The sequence below is a fragment of the Gouania willdenowi genome, chromosome 13 (assembly GCF_900634775.1).
Source record: "Gouania willdenowi chromosome 13, fGouWil2.1, whole genome shotgun sequence".
NCBI classification, from domain to species: Eukaryota; Metazoa; Chordata; class Actinopteri; order Blenniiformes; family Gobiesocidae; genus Gouania; species Gouania willdenowi.
The window spans coordinates 39,815,751-39,834,623 of record NC_041056.1 but is presented as its reverse complement, the minus strand read 5'-3'; the positions used below and the strand labels follow the sequence as shown (position 1 = coordinate 39,834,623).

The window sequence follows — 18,873 nt, the reverse complement described above, 5'->3', positions numbered from 1 at the left end:
TTCTTCTGACTCATATTTGATTATCAAATATGCTGATAATACCACATTATTGGTCTCATCACTGAGAACCATGATTCATCTTATGAAGCAGAAATTGAAAATGTTGTTGAGTGGAATAAAGAAAACAGCCTCCTGCTGAATACATCAAAAACATGTGAACTTGTTTATGATTTTAGTTGTGGTAACTGGTGGTAACTCTCACACGCCTGTTGTCATTGATAACTACCATGTACAATTTGTTGAGGAGTGCAAGTTTCTGGGTTTGTCTAACGACCTGAGATGAGACAAAAACACTAATCACATTGTAAAGAAAGCTCATCAGCGTCTCTTCTTTCTGCGGAAACTTAAGGAATTTACAAATAACTCTAAGATTCAGCTTAACTTTTATTGCTGCACCATAGAAAGTCTGCTTGTTAGCTCTATGACTGTGTGGTTCAGTAACATCACAGCCAAAGGAAGGAGAACTTTGAACAAGGTGGTTCGCGCTGCAAAAAGGACTGTGAGCTGGGAGCTGCCTGTTCTGGAGGCTCTCTATGATAGCAGACTCTTAAATCGAGCTCTGAAAATCATCAAAGACTCTTCTGGTCCTGGCCACCCTGGTAAAGCCATGTTCCAGCTCCTTCCCTCCAGGAGAAGATATTGTTCATTGAGATGCAGGACATCTCGCCACATTATCAGCTTCTTCCCACAGGCTGAACAAAGCACTTTGAAGGCTGTTCTTGCACTTTTATTGTTGTATTGCTTTATTGTTGTATTGTTTTAAGTAGGCTATATGTGTGCTTTAATTGCCTCGCTTCATAGTGTCAAATGTTTCCCTTTGAATTTTTACTTTGTTCATGTATTTTGTCTAATTTGGTGTTTGTTGTTGCTGTCTCTGGTGCATACTGGTGTATTTTTGCACAAATATTCCAATGTGTTTTTTTTCACTGCAAATGGAAAATAAATTGAACTTGAACTTCTCTGTCATTTTTTGTATTTTTGTTGATGACATTTTTTGTGTTTCTTAGCCTTTTTGTGTATTTCAGTGTTTCGGAGTTTATTTTGAGTAGTTTCCCGTCATTTTTACTGTTGTTTTGTATGTTTTTTGATGTCATTTTGTGAAAGTTATTTTTGTGCATTTACTTTTGAGGGCTCCAAAAAATTGACCAAGGGCCACGTATTGCCCCCAAAATGCAGGTTGCTCTTGTGTGCTACATGCAAACAAATGCAGGGTGAACCAAAATCTCATCCAAAACATTAAAAACTCGACGAATGTGCTCTTAACAGTCAATCAGAACTAATTAAATCATCCAATCAGCTGCTATTTTTTAGGTGGGGTGGAAGATGATGATGAATAAAAGATCAATTATATTACAGGAAGTCATTTTAGTTGACGTCATGAATACATTTGAATTGAGTGAACTGAAAACTAAACAAAGACTTCAGTGCAGGGCATTGGTCATTCAATGCCTATGCACCCAACAAATAAATAAATAAAAATAAACCATTGAAACAAATTACAACCTATTTCAAAAATTAGAATATTACACTATAATACAATTTAAGACCTGCAGGTATCGTGCAAATGTCCTGAGGGAACAACAACAACAATACTGCAAAATCCAAAAGCAAAGCAAAACAGTGCAATCAGAAGTTAAAATAAAATATCAAAGTTTCAGCGCTAGGAAATTTCTACTTTCCTATTTATAGTCAGTAAAATCTTAAAACCGAAGATTGCTTATAAGCAGCAAATAAAGAACAGGTAATCTTAAACAATCACTAACATCTCCAATGTTGTTTAAGACTTCACACATCTGGACTTCCTAGCAGCAAAAGCATCTATAGTTACAAATTATTTTTAGATTTTCAATATTAATATTTAATTAAGAGAAAACATGTACAGTGATTGTAAAGGGGTGTTTTACGTTTATTATACCTTTTAAAATTATTATTATAGGTATTATTTTATTTTTGGGGGGGTGCAATTTGGCGCCCCTCCAGCAGATAACGCCCTAGGCGGCCGCCTGGGTTGCCTGGTGGCAAGGCCGGCCCTGCTTCACTGTTCTAAGTACAAAGTGACTGCTCTGAGCTGCCCTTAGTGGACATATTGTGTAAAAACTCACGATAGGAAACGTGTGACGCTCTGACTAACTCTTACCAACGTGTCGGATGCCATCTGTCATGGCGGACATCAGTTTCTGGACTCTTCCTGCCACGGCGTAGGCGTTTCTGGAGATCATTCTGATTTTGTCCAACGCAGCTACGTATGAACACCAAACCAACATCTTATTCCATGTCCTTCAAACACCATAGACGGAACTGATTCAGAAAAAAGGGGCGTGGCTTACAGAGGAGGGGCGTGGCTGATCGTTGCAGGAGTTCCTGCGTTTGATTGGCTGCTAGCTCAGCTCCACACAGCACGCTGGCGGCAGCCCGCTCCGTGTTCTCCACCGTGTTGGCGATGGGCCCCGACACCAGCACCGACGTGAACAACAGGAGGAGGATCTTCCTGCCTCGAGCTGAAACAGGTGGAGAAAATACATTAGATGACTTAACATATACGTACATACTACAGAAAAATACACATAAGGAACAACAAACATACACACAAAATAATCGAAAGTTGCACAAGACGACAAGAAATACACAAAAATAACGTATGAATTGACAACAAAAATAACACAAAAAATATGACCAGAAACACACAAAATTACCGAAAAGTTGCACAAGGTGACTAAAAATACACAAAAATAACAGAGAAATGAATGAAGTGACAACAGAAACACACAAAATGTGGCTGTATCAGACTGAAATAACTGATATACAATATTATATATAAATTAAAATTAAATATTTAAATAATAAAAACAAATATATGTATTAAAAAAACCTCTCTCTCTCTATATATATATATATATATATATATATATATATATATATATATATAAATATATATATATAGAGAGAGATTTTTTTATTATTATTAAATTATCATCATTAAATAATTTTTCAAGTGACACTTGATCCAGACTTACATGAGCAGAGCGTGGGCAGCATGATCAGGACACTGAGCCTAGCTGCAGCAGACACCCCCATTCCAAAGGCTGCTAGCGCTGCCAGGACCAGCGTGACGTAGACGGTGAACCACAGAGGCTGGTTCTGTACGTAGAACATGGTGAGGCCGTACAGCGACGCCACCAGGAGCCCACAGAAGAACATTAACAACCTCCATCCAGCCTGCACCAGGTAACCTTTGACCTTTGACCTCATGTCACCGGGGTTGGAGCGGTGCCGGCGCAATGACCTGAGGGGAGAGTCACAGTAGTATGGGGAGAGATTTGTCTCAAAAACATTCACAAATAGATCCACAAATGACATGTGTTTTATCATTTGTGTGTGTGTGTATTTATCATGAATTATCATGTGTAAATTTTCATTTGTGCTTGTGAATTGTGTAAATTGCGTTTGTGGAGCAGTCGGCATGAGATAAACGTAACGCAGCTTTGCTCAGATTCACACACGGAGCTGCTGATCCACATGTGTGGAAAGCACCACCATCCACTAGGGGGCAGTACTGAAGTCTCTGCTGAAGATTACTTCAATTTACCGATACCATAGACCAGTGGTGCCGTGAGGCAAGTCCGAGTGTGCCGTGGGATTTTGTGACAACCGTACTATTGCGGAGATCTGCCTGAGTGCTCCGAGCACGTAATGCTGGGTGCATGTGCCGCTCCAAGCGCATGTCGGCGTGCGCTCATACTGCTCTGTGTGCACAGATGATTTTCAGTGGCGCACCTCAACAGGTGAGCACAATCGCAATGATGAGAAAGTCACAATACGCATGGACTGAAGCCAAAGGGCAAGAGGGGAGCTCATAATGACTGGACTGTGAAAATGTGATCTCATCACTGTATAAATCATTTGCTCAATTCATTTGCTGAGTTAATTAAGTTGTTTATATGAGAAGAGGAAAATAGTTTAAAATTTGCTTAAAAACCATGTTTATATATCTAAAGGTCCTATATCATCCTATTGTAAGACCTTCAAAAATCATCTACAGCCACATATGGGTAATATTTTACATTCTGCAAAATAAAATATTAATTTATTAAGAAATATGACTTGTTTTCTTTCAATCCGGAAGTTGAGACGCACGGTTTCTTGGAGCGCTGCCTCTCCCCGTGTGAGTACCTCCCATTTCATGACGTAGCCCTAGAGCCCCGGCAGCATGGGCAACAGGCACGCCCACTAAACTTTGTAAAGAGATGAGTATGGTCAGCAGTTCGCTAGAGGGTTATTTTACTTAAGGCTGTGGCCTCTACATCAGTACTCACTGACAGGGATTGCTCCTCGCTCTCCCGCTGCTTAATCTGGCCTCACAGTGTTCCCTGTTCCCCTCTCGTCCAGTGGCGATCTCCGGCCGTAGCGCACAGCACACACACAGGCTGATGAAGCAGGGGCCGATCGCCCAGCTGCTGCGTGTAGTGTGTGTGTCTTCTGCGTCTGTGCTGCCCAGCTGGACTTGTGCGCACTGCGGTTCTCCTCACACGCTGCGTTCCCATTTTGACTGGATTACACTTTCGCAGTCAAACACGTACAGTGGAGCAAAAACGTATTTAGTCAGCCACCAATTGTGCAAGTACCCCCACTTAAAAAGATGAGAGAGAGCTGTAATTTTCATCATAGGTAAACCTCAACTATGAGAGACAAAATGAGAAGAAAAAAAATCCAGCAAATCACATTGTAGGATTTTTAATGAATTAATTGGTAAATCCCTCGGTAAAATAAGTATTTGGTCACCCACAAACAAGCAGGATTTCTGGCTCTCACAGATCTGGAACTTCTTCTTTAAGAGGCTCCTCTGTCCTCCACTCGTTACCTGTGTTTGGAATAACAGCATTTAAAATAACGGCGTTAGGGAACGGCTTTTTTTTCAGTAACGGGGTAATCTAACTAATTACTTTTTACGCCGTTACAACGCCGTTATCGTTACTGAACGTTAAATGTGGTGCGTTACATACATTGATTGAATAAACTGTTTTCTGAAAGCATCCCTGGCTTCATACTCAGCTGTAGTGAGGAGGTGGGTTAAAAACTAGGTGAGCGATTATGATTGGCTAAGGTGGAGTCATGTTTCATGGTAGCCAATCAGAGCCAGTGTTTTTACACATGTGCCAGCACACGCGCCACACACACACACGCACACTACAGATTTGATGAATCAGCAGAGATGGTGAGCGTGGATCAGTCTGATGAAAAGTTGTCATTTTTAAGGTGACGATACAAACACTACTTTATATTAATTATGGTCAAAGGCAAGAACGTGTATGTGAAGTGTTCATTATATCCAGGAGTGAAGACTTTGTCCACATCCGTTGTAAACAACTCATATTTAATGAAGCACCTCACAACGACACACGCATCTAAAAAATCTGACATATAGCAACTTTTTTTTTTTTTTTAACAGTAACGCAAATAGTTACTTTCCTTGGTAATGAATTATTTTTATAATAGAGTAATTCAATTACTAACTCAGTTACTTTTTGGAACAAGTAGTGAGTAACTATAACTAATTACTTTTTTAAAGTAACGTTACCAACACTGGCTGTAAGTGATGCACTAGCCAACGGGAGAAAAATAGTGGACCACTTTAAGCATTCCCCCAAGGCTTATTGGATTTATTACCTGTATTAATGGAACCTGTTTGAAGTCATTATAAGTATAAAAGACACATGTCCACAACCTCAAACAGTCACACTCCAAACTCCACTATTGCCAAGACCAAAGAGCTGTCAAAGGACACCAGAAACTAAATAGTAGACCTGCACCAGGCTGGGAAAACTGAATCTGCAATATGTAAGCAGCTTGGTGTGAAGAAATCATCTGTGGGAGCAATTATTAGAAAATGGAAGACATACAAGACCACTGATAATCTCCCTCCATCTGGGGCTCTGCGCAAGATCTCACTCCATGGGGTCAAAATGATCACAAGAACGGTGAGCAAAAATCCCAGAACCACACGGGGGGACCTAGTGAATGACCTGCAGAGAGCTGGAACCAAAGTCACAAAGGCTACCATCAGTAACACACTACGCCACCAGGGACTCAAATCCTGCAGTGCCAGACGTGTCCCCATGCTTAAGCCAGTACATGTCCGGGCCCGTCTGAAGTTTGCTAGAGAGCATTTGGATGATCTAGAAGAGGATTGGGTGAATGTCATAAGGTCAGATGAAAAGCAAATAGAACTTTTTGGTAAAAACTCAACTCGTCATGTTTGGAGGAGAAAGAAAACTGTACCTAGTTTAAAGCATGGGAGTGGTAACATCATGTTTTGGGACTGTTTCTCTGCAAAGGGACCAGGACGACTGATCCGTGTAAAGGAAGGAATGAATGGGGACATGTATCGTGAAATTTTGAGTGAAAACCTCCTTCCATCAGCAAGGGCATTGAAGATGAAACATAACTGGGTCTTTCAGCACGACAATGATCACAAACACATCGCCTGGGCAACAAAGGAGTGGCTTCGTAACAAGCATTTCAAGGTCCTGGAGTGGCCTAGCCAGTCTCCAGATCTCAACCCCATAGAAAATCTTTGGAGGGAGTTGAAAGTCTGTGTTGCCCAGCGACAGCCCCAAAACATCACTGCTCTAGAGGAGATCTGCATGGAGGAATGGGCCAAAATACCAGCAACAGTGTGTGAAGACTTACAGAAAGCATTTGACCTCTGTCATTGCCAACAAAGGGTACATTACAAAGTATTGAGATGAACTTTTGTTATTGACCAAATACTTATTAATATTGTGCAGCTGTTTGTTAATAAATGTCCCTGTGTGACATTTTGCATCAGTAAATTTAACCCAGAATTGTTTTTCTGGTCAGACTTTATTTGATAAAATTATCTAGATTTACATCATATATCACCATTTTGAGAAAAAATATTGAGATATGAGTTTTGGTTCATATCACCAGCCCTAGTAGGAAAGTTCACAGCATTTCAATGTTAACAAAGGTCGACCTACCAGATTCTAATCACATTATGTATTTAGTAAGTGGTTGACAAGTGGGTATTTATGATTTGTTGTACACCTATCTTAAAATATAAGGGATACTGGAGCTTGAATGGGGGGGTGGGATGGCTCGTAGTGGGCGCCAGAAAATTTCCCTTATTTTGAAATCCAAAACTTGACAGGTATGCGGAGATTATTTCGAGGGATTACATTTTAAAAGAAAGCAGAATATGCATCAGTGCATCAACACACAGTGCACACACACGCATTGAGACACTTCACGACAGTTCACTACAACAAAAGAACACGTAAAACAATCTGTAACAATGATGTGATGACGTGAACAGCGCGGTCACCGCACGCTTGTCTGGAAACGGACCAACGTGTCCGTGGACTGACTGTACATGTCTTTTGCCACTGGTTTAATTTTAATCCAATCAAGAGATAATCTTTATAACGTGGATCATTTACAGTCATGATATAGTTCAGACGTGCACTGACAGCAGAGTTGTGGCACAAATATAACGCCATACGTGCTGTGCTTCAGATTGTTGTGTAGGCGTCCCACAGTACTACAGTGTTGATGTGACAGAAACATAAAACACACGTACTGATCCATCAACTCTGCTTAGAAAACTCTTCATTGATCAGATGTATTAAATCCAGCAGCTCTGAGTCAGTCCACGGACACGTTGGTCCGTTTCCAGACAAGACAACATTGTGTTGATGCACTGATGCATATTCTGCTTGCTTTTAAATTGTAATCCCTCGAAAAAACCTGTAATCTGATTACACGTTTTTTATTATACTGTCACAGATTACAGTTACATGTTTTTTGTATGCTGATTACGTAACACTGTTTCTTGTAATCCGTTACTCCCCGAACCTGCTAATACACAGCGACTGCAAGCAGGAGTCGTGTGAACAGGTATCAACTAGTCAGCCTGGACAGAAAGACCCGCCCACAGTCTCCGACCGCTTGAGTCATGAAGTAAAAGCAATGTCAAAATGGAAAAAAGCAAAAGCAAAAAGGAAAAATCAAAAAAAAAAAAAAAATGGAAAAAGATAATACTACATTTGTACATTTTTTCATTATTGATTCTCTTTTTATTTACAAATTTGTATTATAGGTTTGCTTTTAATTTTGGCACTCCTGTGATTCCATCATACTACAACACTTGGTTTGGCAAAAAAAAGTTTTTTTCACAATTTTAATGGGTTTTTATTAAAAAAATCAAAAAAATGCAACCAAATCTATTTAATCAATTTAAACATTGTGGTTTCAATAATACATCACCACTGAAACTGTTTAAGGTGTCCTATTTTAATTTCTCTCATTCGTTACTTGAGGTGCAGTCTGAATAGTTTATTGCTATGATTCACTGTGTAGTAAAGATGAATAACTACACACTATAATTTATTTGGCCAAATGGGTGCACTAGGGATCTTTTTACTCTGTGTTATATAAAATATAGTATCACATAAATCAAGAGAAGTGTCATCAAAAACATTTTTAGTAAAAAAAAACACTAACATTTTGTCAAATCAAGAGTAGTGGTTTGATCAACAGGAGACAAGGGAAGGCTACAATGATTTTGATGACAATGCAGTAAATACCAGTGACTTTATTAGATATTCTTGTTGCTTGTATCGATAAATGAAATTAATGTTCAGCAGAGACTTCAATACTGCCCCCTAGTGGATGCTGGTGCTTTCCACATATGTGGATCAGCAGCTCCGTGTGTGTTAATCTGAGCAAAGATGTGTTACATTTGTCTCAAAAATAAATGCACACGCTGGTCGATCCACAAACACACTTTACACAATTTATGAAGATTTACACATGATCACTCATGATAAATACACACACAAATGATAAAACAAGTGTGAAAATTGTGGCTCTATTTGTGAATATTTTTGAGATGAATAGAGGTGTACCTATCCGATAATGAAACGAATATCGGATTTTATCAGACTGGATCTATAATCACTGATATAAGCTCTCTGACAAAATGTTCCGCTCCAGCACTACTAACCTACTGTTGCTGACTATTGTTCTCTGTTTGAGTAACATCACTTGATCAAGCCTTTTCTAACATTCCACATAACAGTGTGTGATATGACGAAATTAGATCGTTAAGGAGTACAACATGACGACGATCTCCCAAATCACGGAGATTGTAGAACCGTCTGTAGTTCACATTTTAAGCCTTGCGGTGCCGTGTCTGCGTCATATGTCTGTGGTACAGAACATCCAAAGGTTTTTTTTCTCTGCCAAATCACACTATTTGCTAGTCAGCATGTTAGCGTTACAGACATTAATTAAGCGCTTAAACAGGGCAGAAGTACGCTCTGCTCCCCCCAGTGCACGGACACACACAGTTACTGTAGCTGTGCTGCTTCCTCCGTGTTAGCGACTGTCTGTCAGAGGCTCAGTGCAGATGTCTGTCTGTCTGTCTGTCTGTTAAACTCCATCAGTTCTGAGTGTTAAAACACTGAATCTGTTTGAGAAAACATTGCATGTGTTTCTCTTCTATAACTAACTCTCTACCGCTGCGCTGTAGCAGAGATCTGCTGCTGCTGTAGCTAACGGGGCAATTTCCACATTCTTAAAGAGACAGTGTCCTGAATGTGATTTACTTTAAAAACTACTTTCAGCAACTCAGAGCTGTCCTGAAAGAAGCAACACTACATAATTTAATCACAATTCAGCCTTAATGAAGGAAAAAGTCAAAAGTGACACAAAATGTTGTTATTGTGCTGCTAGTGATTAATAAAAGGGTCTTTGTGGCATTTTTCTCCACTGACTTTGACCCATTATTGTTTTTCTTGTGAAACTATGGAAAAAAATAAAAAATAAAATAAATTGAGTTTATATCACCTATTGCCATTTTGAGGAAAAATATAAATATATGAATATTGGTCCATATTACCCAGGCCTAATGTAACCAAAGCAGCAACGTTTTATCTTGTAATAGATATGATTGTCTAAACTGTGTGAAATGAGGCGTTCAAACACTGTTTAAAGTAGGATTTTATTAATATGAGTGTGTTACCTCAATAACAAATAGAAATCACTAGACTGATATGCTGCCTTGTTATGTAGCAAGTGTTGCTAATGCTAATGCTACACCACTTTAGTTAAACAAAGTAAAAAGACTGTGTGACTAAAATAACATGTCAGCCTTTTTGTTTGATGTTAATTGTATTAAGAACCAGTTTGATGAATTGTTTACATACAATTTAAAAACAAAACAAAAACAAAGATAATTACCTTGACCTAAATGATCTTTAATCCCTTTTTCCATTTAGGGATTTGGTTTGTTTTATTGGTAAATAAATATAAAATAGTCTAAATGATTTGAATGAAGAAAATCGTGATAAAATCGTGATTGTGATTTCACAAAGAAAAAATCGTGATATGATATTTTTCCCATATCGCTCACCCCTAATTCCACACAACAAAATAACTAATAAAAGTATGGATGATTCATGCTGATATCGTATCGGATCAATATCGGTATCGGCCGATACGCAAGGCTGTAATATCGGCATCATATCGGAAGTGAAAAAGTTGTATCGGGACATCCCTATTATAAAAGTCAGAGGTATCATGATAACACTGCACTTACTAATAATTATATTACACTTCCGGTCAAACGTTTGGGATCCCCTGCTTATTTCCCCATTAGACTTCAGATATGTACCAGTATGTACTGTATGTATGTATGTATGTTGATCAGTATGTGTGGGTCTAATTAAACATAGTTTATATATTTTTTTGTATGAACTATATTTTCATAAGATATAATTAATTTAATTTTTTCACATGAAATGGTATATATATATATTTGGATGTGTGTAGGTATAGGAATAGTTAATGTATGTGATTGCACAAAATTTATTAAATGTCACATGTCTGAAAAAAATGTAAAAAAATAAATAGGTGTAATTAACACACACACACACACACACACAATATCAAATCAATATACTGTATAAGCTGGGGAGGGAATCAGCTAAACTCTGTCAAGATGTGAGAATTTCATAAATTTAGGCACTCTGATGCTATTATTTTAAGAGATTATGTAAATAAAATACTTTAAATAAGCCAAAATACAAAGATAAGGGGCCTGTTATGGGCCCCAAGGGACATCGGGGCCTGGTCATTGGACATCAATAAAAACCAGTCACTAATGAACTCAACACTCGTTGACTTTTGAAAACGTTACACATGCTGCACTTTATTTTTTTGTAGAATGTTTGACTTATAGGAGCTTTTATCCTGTATGCTGTTACAATTTATTTTTAGATTGATATTTTTACATTTAAATATTAAAAAAACTGCTGAATTTGGACATTTTTTCTTTTTGCTATACAGGAAACCTAAAACTTAGGACACTTTATTGGTGCTTTAAAGGTGCAGTCTGCAACTCTTATTAAAGTGACTTTTTGTCATATTTGCTAAAGCTGTCACTATGTAAGGACAGCTTTACATCAAACTAGTAGTTTGTATGAAAAAAAAAACAGACTCATTGAGCCCCGCCCCCTGCAGCTCCTGCAGAACCAATCAGAGCCAGGATTGTGTTTGATGGGCTGTCTGACATCTGTTGCTCACAGGCCCCGCCCCTTTCCTGGAGCTAGAGCGCCTTCTTTTTTTTACAGTGTATGGTGTGGAGGAGTAGAAGATAGAATTGGTGACTTTTCTGCTTGAAAGGTAATTACTGCTGCTTGATTTACATTATGTTTGATTTGTAATTGTTACACTAGAACTCTGTGGTGAATGTGTTGTTCGTGTGTAGTGACACTGTGTTGTTGCTGCTGCTGCTGAGGTTTGCGCACAATGAGAGAGAGAGAAGCGCTGCAGTAATATACTTTTAACAGAGCATGTTATATTACTGTGATGTTGCTGTCGGACTAACGTTAGCTTGTTAGCTCCATTTGCAGCTTCTAAATAAGTATTTAACAGGTGTTGGTATGTTTCAATGTCACACACATTGATGACTTCTGATTAAATTATTTAACATCATGTTCTGCCTCTTAAGATTACTGACAAAGAACAACTTCATGTTTTTAAATGTGAATATGATGTGTTTTAATCCTAGTTTGAGTATTAGTGGAGCATTAGTGTGTTAATAAACAGCTGAGTTATTATTAATAATAATAATAATAAACTCACAAGTTCAGGGTTCCTCTTGCAGTGCGTGTGACTCCGCCCCTCTCCATCTGGATGTTGACGTTGAGGCCAGACGTTTCAGTCGTCATCGTTCAGCACTTTTACACCAACTCAGATGATTTCTGCCAGGAGACAACGGTTGTTACACAGAGCTGTCAAACATAACACATTCTGGCCTAGGAATAATTGTCAAAACAACAGAAAACACATTATATGCAATTAGTCAGCATCTGCTCAGGGGCCACACAAAGCCCTTGGTCTAATTTTGCATGCCCCCCCCCCTAAAGGAAATGCACAAAATGACTGAAAAAACACACACAAAGACAACAAAATATGCACAAAAAATACAGGAAAATAAACATAATTAAAACCAAAAATACACAAAATGACAACAAAGCACACAGAACAACAGAATTAGACAAAAGTGACAGAAAAATGGCTCAGGTGGTCGAGGGGTCGTCTTCTGATCAAGAGGTTAGGGGTTTGATCCCAGTCTATACCTATCTACGTGTCCTTGGGCAAGACACTGAACCCTAAGTTGCTCCCAGTGGTTGACTAGCGCCTTGTATGGCATCCCAATGAATGTGAGTGCGAATGGGTGAATGAGCTGATATGTAAAGCGCTTTGGGATTACTTCAGTGTGGGGATAAAGCACTATATAAATAAAGTTAATTTACCATAAATGAAAAGATGACAATAATGCATATGAATACACAAAAATATACAAAATGACAACAAAAACACACAAAACAACTATAAAATACACACAAAAGATATTGGAAATAATGCAAAAGCACACAAAACAACAGAATTAAACAAAAATGGCAACAAAACTACATCAAATGACTTCTGAACAACATAAATTCACAAAACCACAACAAAACAAAAAACCACAACACATGCAGTGGCTGCAGAAACATAAGTAATGACAACAATAATGCATATAAATAAACAAAAATATACAAAATGAAAACAACAAAAAATTCATTGAATGACAACGAAGAAACAAAATGGCTCCAAAATGTACAAAATGACAACAAAAACACACAAGACACTAAAGTATACACAGAAAAGATATAGGAAAATATGCAAAATCATAGAAAAATACAAAGAATTATAACAAAGTTACATAAAATGACTTCCAAAATACAGAAAAGACAAAATGGCTCCAAAAATGAATGAAACGACAACAAAACAGTAAAGAAAAATACATAGAATGACAATGAAAATACACAAAATGACTCCAAAAATACACAAAACGACTCCAAAAATACACAAAACAACAGCTACAATACATTAAAACAAAAGAGAAATATACAAAATGTCTCCAAAAACACAAAAATCCTTTGTTTCCTGTGTTAATGCTCAGATTGGTCATTAGATGGGCACAGCGGGGCCACAAAAATGTGATTGTCTGATCTGAGGACCACATTATAAACATCTGAGTTTTTAGTCATTTTGTGTGTTTTTGGAGTCATTTTGTGTATTTCTCTGTCATTTTGGGAATTTCTGATGGCATTTTATGTATTTCAAGAGTCATGATGTGTATGTGTGTTTTTTTTTTGCAATTTCTTGTATGTTGTTTCTTGCATTTTGTTTATTGTCAATCTGTGCTTTTTTTCAGTATTTTTGTAGTTTTGGGCATTTTTTCTGTAATTTTTGTTGTTTTGTCAGTTCAAGTGTTGTTTTTGTGTATATGATGTCATTTTGTGTGTATTCTGGAAATCTGTTTTTTTTTGTTGCTTTGTGTATTTTTGTTATCATTGTGTGCATTTTGCAGTTGTTTTGTGTGTTTTTGGAGTTGATTTGTGTATTATGTTGGAATTCACATCACTTCCAATTTCTGGTGGATTTGTGTTGAGGGCCGCACAAAATTAAACCGAGGGCCGCATGCTGTCCCCGGGCCGCCACTTGCCTATACCTGTTCTAAATAATGATATGAATGTTGATCATTTGGTCCTCAGTTCAGATGATCACATTTTAGTGGTAAAAGCTGCCTGTCAGTGCTAAAGGGTTAAAAATAAAATAAATAAAAATGATATGTAATATAATAAATGTTATTAATATAATATGGTAAACATGCAGGCTGTTTAAGGGAAAATGGGGATTCAAATGACTCAAATTAACCAAATCAATTCAGTGAGTGACTCAGATGAACACGGATCATTTCATGTACAACTACCAGTTTGTAAAGCTTTTATACTTTCTAATAGTTTCTAAAAGTTATGTTATGTGTTAATACGAAGGTTTAAAATGCTTTTCATTGACCTTAATTGGAGGCCGATAGGAAACAAAGAGGTTTGTAGCCTTTGTGTGCGTTAGCTGTGATTGGAGATAGTGAGTTATTGTAGAGCAGAATCCTCACCTGTATCACCTCAGACCAGATGCTTCTCAGTTCATAGGACGGGTTTCAAACCAACACGGACACGGTTTCACCCTCACACTGAGGGAGGTTAACGTCTCAGTGATTGACACCCAGCGTCATCTGTCTGCGCTGCGCTGATTGGTTGGATCGGAAGTGGGCGGAGTCAGTGGCTCTCAAACTTTTTCTGGCTCAAGTTGCACCTTTCTCTTCTTTCTGTTTTAAAGTACGTCCTTTGTCCGACTACAACCTTTTACTCAGAATAAACAACTATAGAGCGTAATGATGCAATAAATGAGTGATAATACCAGGTGTGACGTCACAAAGTCAGAGGTGGGAAGTAACGAAGTACTTGTACTTTGTTACTAGTGATGTAACGATTAATCGTAAGGCAGTTAAAAATCGATTCATAGGTATCAAGGTTCACATCGATGCTGTGAAAATTGAATCGCAGTACTTTATTTTAACCAGCAGAGGGCGCTATTCAGAAGTCATGGCGGCGGGCGAAATCTGCGAATACTTTCTTTCTTGTCGCCTTCTACTCTTAAACATATTCATAAATGATTCCTTACCCCTTTAGCACCAACAGAATGTCTGTAATATTAAGTGAATATCTGTAAAAGTCACGTTTTTCTATTGACTCTGTCTGCTAGCATAGCATCTCTTCTTCACTACACTTAGCTGCATGCCAACCGACCACTGGGTTACCATCGCCCTCTGCTGGTTCAAACAAATATCTGACGCAAATACAGTGCACTGTTTTTTTTTTTTAAGGTCCAATTGTTAAGTCACAAAATACATTTTCAGTTGCACTTTAAAAAAAAAAAAAAAAAAACTATTATGCAGTTTTGTATTGTTTACTATGGAACCAGAATTTAAATGAATAGGCTTCTTCATTTGTATTATTCCTTTATTTATTTCATTCAAGATTTATTTTTAGTTAAATTGCATTGTTTGAATAGTTCATCAAGGGATTCTTTTGACAATGAAAAATAAAAATAAAATAGTACAGTATTTTCTAAAAATAAAGGAATATTTTTCACTCATTTAAGTACAGTCCCATTTTGTAAAATGAATCGTGAGAGAATCATATCGTGAACCCAGTATCGTGAATCGTATCGGGAGTTGAGTGAATCGCTACATCCCTATTTGTTACTGTACTTAAGTAGCTTTTTCAGGTATCTGTACTTACTTGAGTATTTTTTTTTTGTTGCGACTTTTTACTTTTACTCCTTACTTTTAAAACACAAGTATCTGTACTTTCTACTTCTTACATTTTTTAAAAATCAGGTCGTTGCTTTTAAAATCTCCAAAGGTGAGCGACAACACAACGTAAAAACCCGGGCCAACCAGCTCTGAAAAACAGGAAGCTAAAAAAATTAAAACAGGAAGCTAGAGGACGCAAGCTAGTCAAGCACATGGATAGTCACGCCGTGTTTGTTACTTGTGACTGTGAATGAGTCGGTATAGAGGAAAGTGAGCAGGACAGCGTCATCGAGGATGATACCACAGACACCAAAAGACAAGAAACACGGCACCTATGACCTTACCTGAAAGAACTTTTTGTTGTTGTTGGCTATAAGAATGATTCGTGGCGGATGCAGTGCATCCTGTGCTTGCCCAAAAAACACGAACTTTTAGCATTCAAGAATTCACCGTCCAATCTGAAGAAGCACATTCAGGTTTGTTATTTAGCTTTCGTATTGTTGTTACTAGTATAGGCTACATTTGATTAATTCTGGAGGTTTTAAAATGATATAAGTGTCAGTAATGCTTTGGGGGCTGGTGCTAGCTTGTGGTCTGCCACACTAGCTGTAACTTATGTCACGTTTGCATTAATACGATTTACACATTTATTTCCCCACTCCCAAATCATAACTGTAAAAGTAGCCACACATTTAGATTTGATTTGATTTTTTTAAGTTTCGTTTTGGCTGTGGAAATATGTTTCAAATCTCATCGTGTTAATGCTCAGTTCAAATCAAGCTGTTGATTAATTATCAACACTTTACAATACTATACAACACTTTGTGTTGAGGATGAAGATGTCACCACGCCAACATCATCTCTTTGGGTAGAAAATGACAGTCACCTCTAGTCATACCTGTCAACTATGGCTACCTTGGGATGGAGGAAAGTTCTAATACAGGGATTCTCAACTGGTCTCACTATAGAACCCACATTTTGCCATGGTCATTGAATCGTGACCTACTTTTTATTAGAATTCAAGTGTATTTTTTCAAAAATAGCTGATGAAAACACACATTTATTAATTAAAAAAACATATATATATATATACATATAGTGCCTTGCGAAAGTATTCGGCCCCCTTGAACTTTTCGACCTTTTGCCACATTTCAGCCTTCAAACATAAAGATATAAAACTGTAATTTTTTGTGAAGAATCAACAACAAGTGGGACACAATCATGAAGTGAAATGAAATGTATTGGATATTTCAAACATTTTTAACAAAGCGATAATATTGAAATGGAAGGAGTATCAGACCACTGCAAATCTACAAAGACCTGGCCTTCCCTCTAAACTTTCAGCTCATACAAGGAGAAAACTGATCAGAGGTGCTGCCAAGAGGCCCATGATCACTCTGGATGAACTGCAGAAATGTACAGCTGAGGTGGGAGACTCTGTCCACAGGACAACAATCAGTCGTATACTGCACAACTCTGGCCTTTATGGAAGAGTGGCAAGAAGAAAGCCATTTCTTAAAGATATCCATAAAAAGTGTCGTTTAAAGTTTGCCACAAGCCACCTGGGAGACACACCAAACATGTGGAAGAAGATGCTCTGGTCGGACGAAACCAAAATCAAACGTTTTGGCAACAATGCAAAACGTTATGTTTGGCGTAAACGCAACACAGCTCATCACCCTGAACACACCATCCCCACTGTCAAACATGGTGGTGGCAGCATCATGGTTTGGGCCTGCTTTTCTTCAGCAGGGACAGGGAAGATGGTTAAAAGTGATGGGAAGATGGATGGAGCCAAATACAGGACCATTCTGGAAGAAAACCTGATGGAGTCTGCAAAAGACCTGAGACTGGGACGGAGATTTGTCTTCCAACAAGACAATGTAGGAACCCTGGTCGATGGTCAAAAGGCGGTAAAAACACTGTCGCACGTTTGGAATTTTATTACACTTTTATGACTCAAAAACAGACAATGGCAAAATGGACCAAGGAACATTTCTTCAAATCCCAGCCCTTCTGCCTGCAGACTTTTTGCTGACACCCATCCTCCCCAAAGAACAGACACCCCACAGAGATAACAGGGATGTAACCTGACACCCTACACCAGAGACATCCTCTTCAACATGAAGATTAAAAAGGAAGAAATAAAAATAAAACCTATACACCATCTGATGCTTTAAAGGCAGAACTGTGATTTAAACGAATTTCAGACATGGGACCTCGATTTTAACCATTTGTCTACAGGAAAGAGACTCATCGTGTGCCTCCATCTGATATGTTTAAGCACTAATGCAATCACATTTCAAGGGAAATGTTTATAACTTCATATTCCATGATCATTGATCAAAAGTGTATTTGTCCTCCTTTGTTATGCTTAAAGCTAGAAATCATTCAAATCAGTCATTTAAGGGATAATCAATTGAAAGTCATTTTTCAAGGGTTCATGCAATTGACACACACCCATGCTCCATTTTAGACCTAACATGGTAACACCCTATCTAGTTTTATGACTCTTTGTTTAAGAAGCACATGTGGGGATAGCCACACCATTTTGTCTTCTTTACAGGAAAGTTAAGCCTCCCGCTTCTTTCTGCCAGCCAATCAGGTTTCACTCATTCCCACACTGCAGATGTGTTGTGACCAATCAGATAACCTCTTGACATGTTTATAAAAGGCCGCGCTTCCCCCATCACACCTTCTTGCTTGTCTCTTGCTCCACGCTCTTGCTCCGCTCTTACTTCTCTCTTGTCCTCCTCTTTGCATCTGACTTAACAGTTAGATGTTATTCAGTTTAGTGATGCGGAATTTTTGAGATATTGATTGAACTTCTCTCCAGTCAGGAAGTGGCTACCAGCCACTTCCATAATGACTAACTTTAAGTTTTATCTCCATTTTTGAAATTAACCAAGCAGTTTTTAATTTTTGGAACAAATCAATTTTTATAGCCTCCCATGAGTAAGCTTTAACGAACTCTAGCATCTTTGATTTGAGAACATGTTAGTTAAACTACCCATCGACGTCCAGAAGTGGTGCCGTGTAGGAGAACCAGAACCCCAGCCAGGCCGACAGTATCCCGCGGGCCCGTACAGTGTATGAGCGGAAAACGTCTTCGGAAAAACGCAGGAAAAGCTTTTTCCCCACCC

At 38.2% G+C, this 18,873-nt stretch overlaps 1 protein-coding gene across 1 annotated transcript in view; it reads right to left on the bottom strand.

Moving 5' to 3' along the window:
- Window positions 1–14,631, bottom strand: part of dcst2 (DC-STAMP domain containing 2) — a 53,972-nt gene extending 39,341 nt beyond the window's left edge. The window contains exons 1-5 of the mRNA XM_028463816.1: window positions 14,528–14,631; window positions 12,166–12,284; window positions 3,015–3,283; window positions 2,328–2,498; window positions 2,138–2,239 (exon numbers count right to left, since the gene is read on the bottom strand). Coding sequence (XP_028319617.1) covers window positions 2,138–2,239; window positions 2,328–2,498; window positions 3,015–3,283; window positions 12,166–12,251 — 628 coding nt within the window. The 5' untranslated portion in view covers window positions 12,252–12,284; window positions 14,528–14,631. The remainder of the gene's footprint in view (window positions 1–2,137; window positions 2,240–2,327; window positions 2,499–3,014; window positions 3,284–12,165; window positions 12,285–14,527) is intronic.
- Between the last annotated feature and the right edge of the window lie 4,242 nt (window positions 14,632–18,873).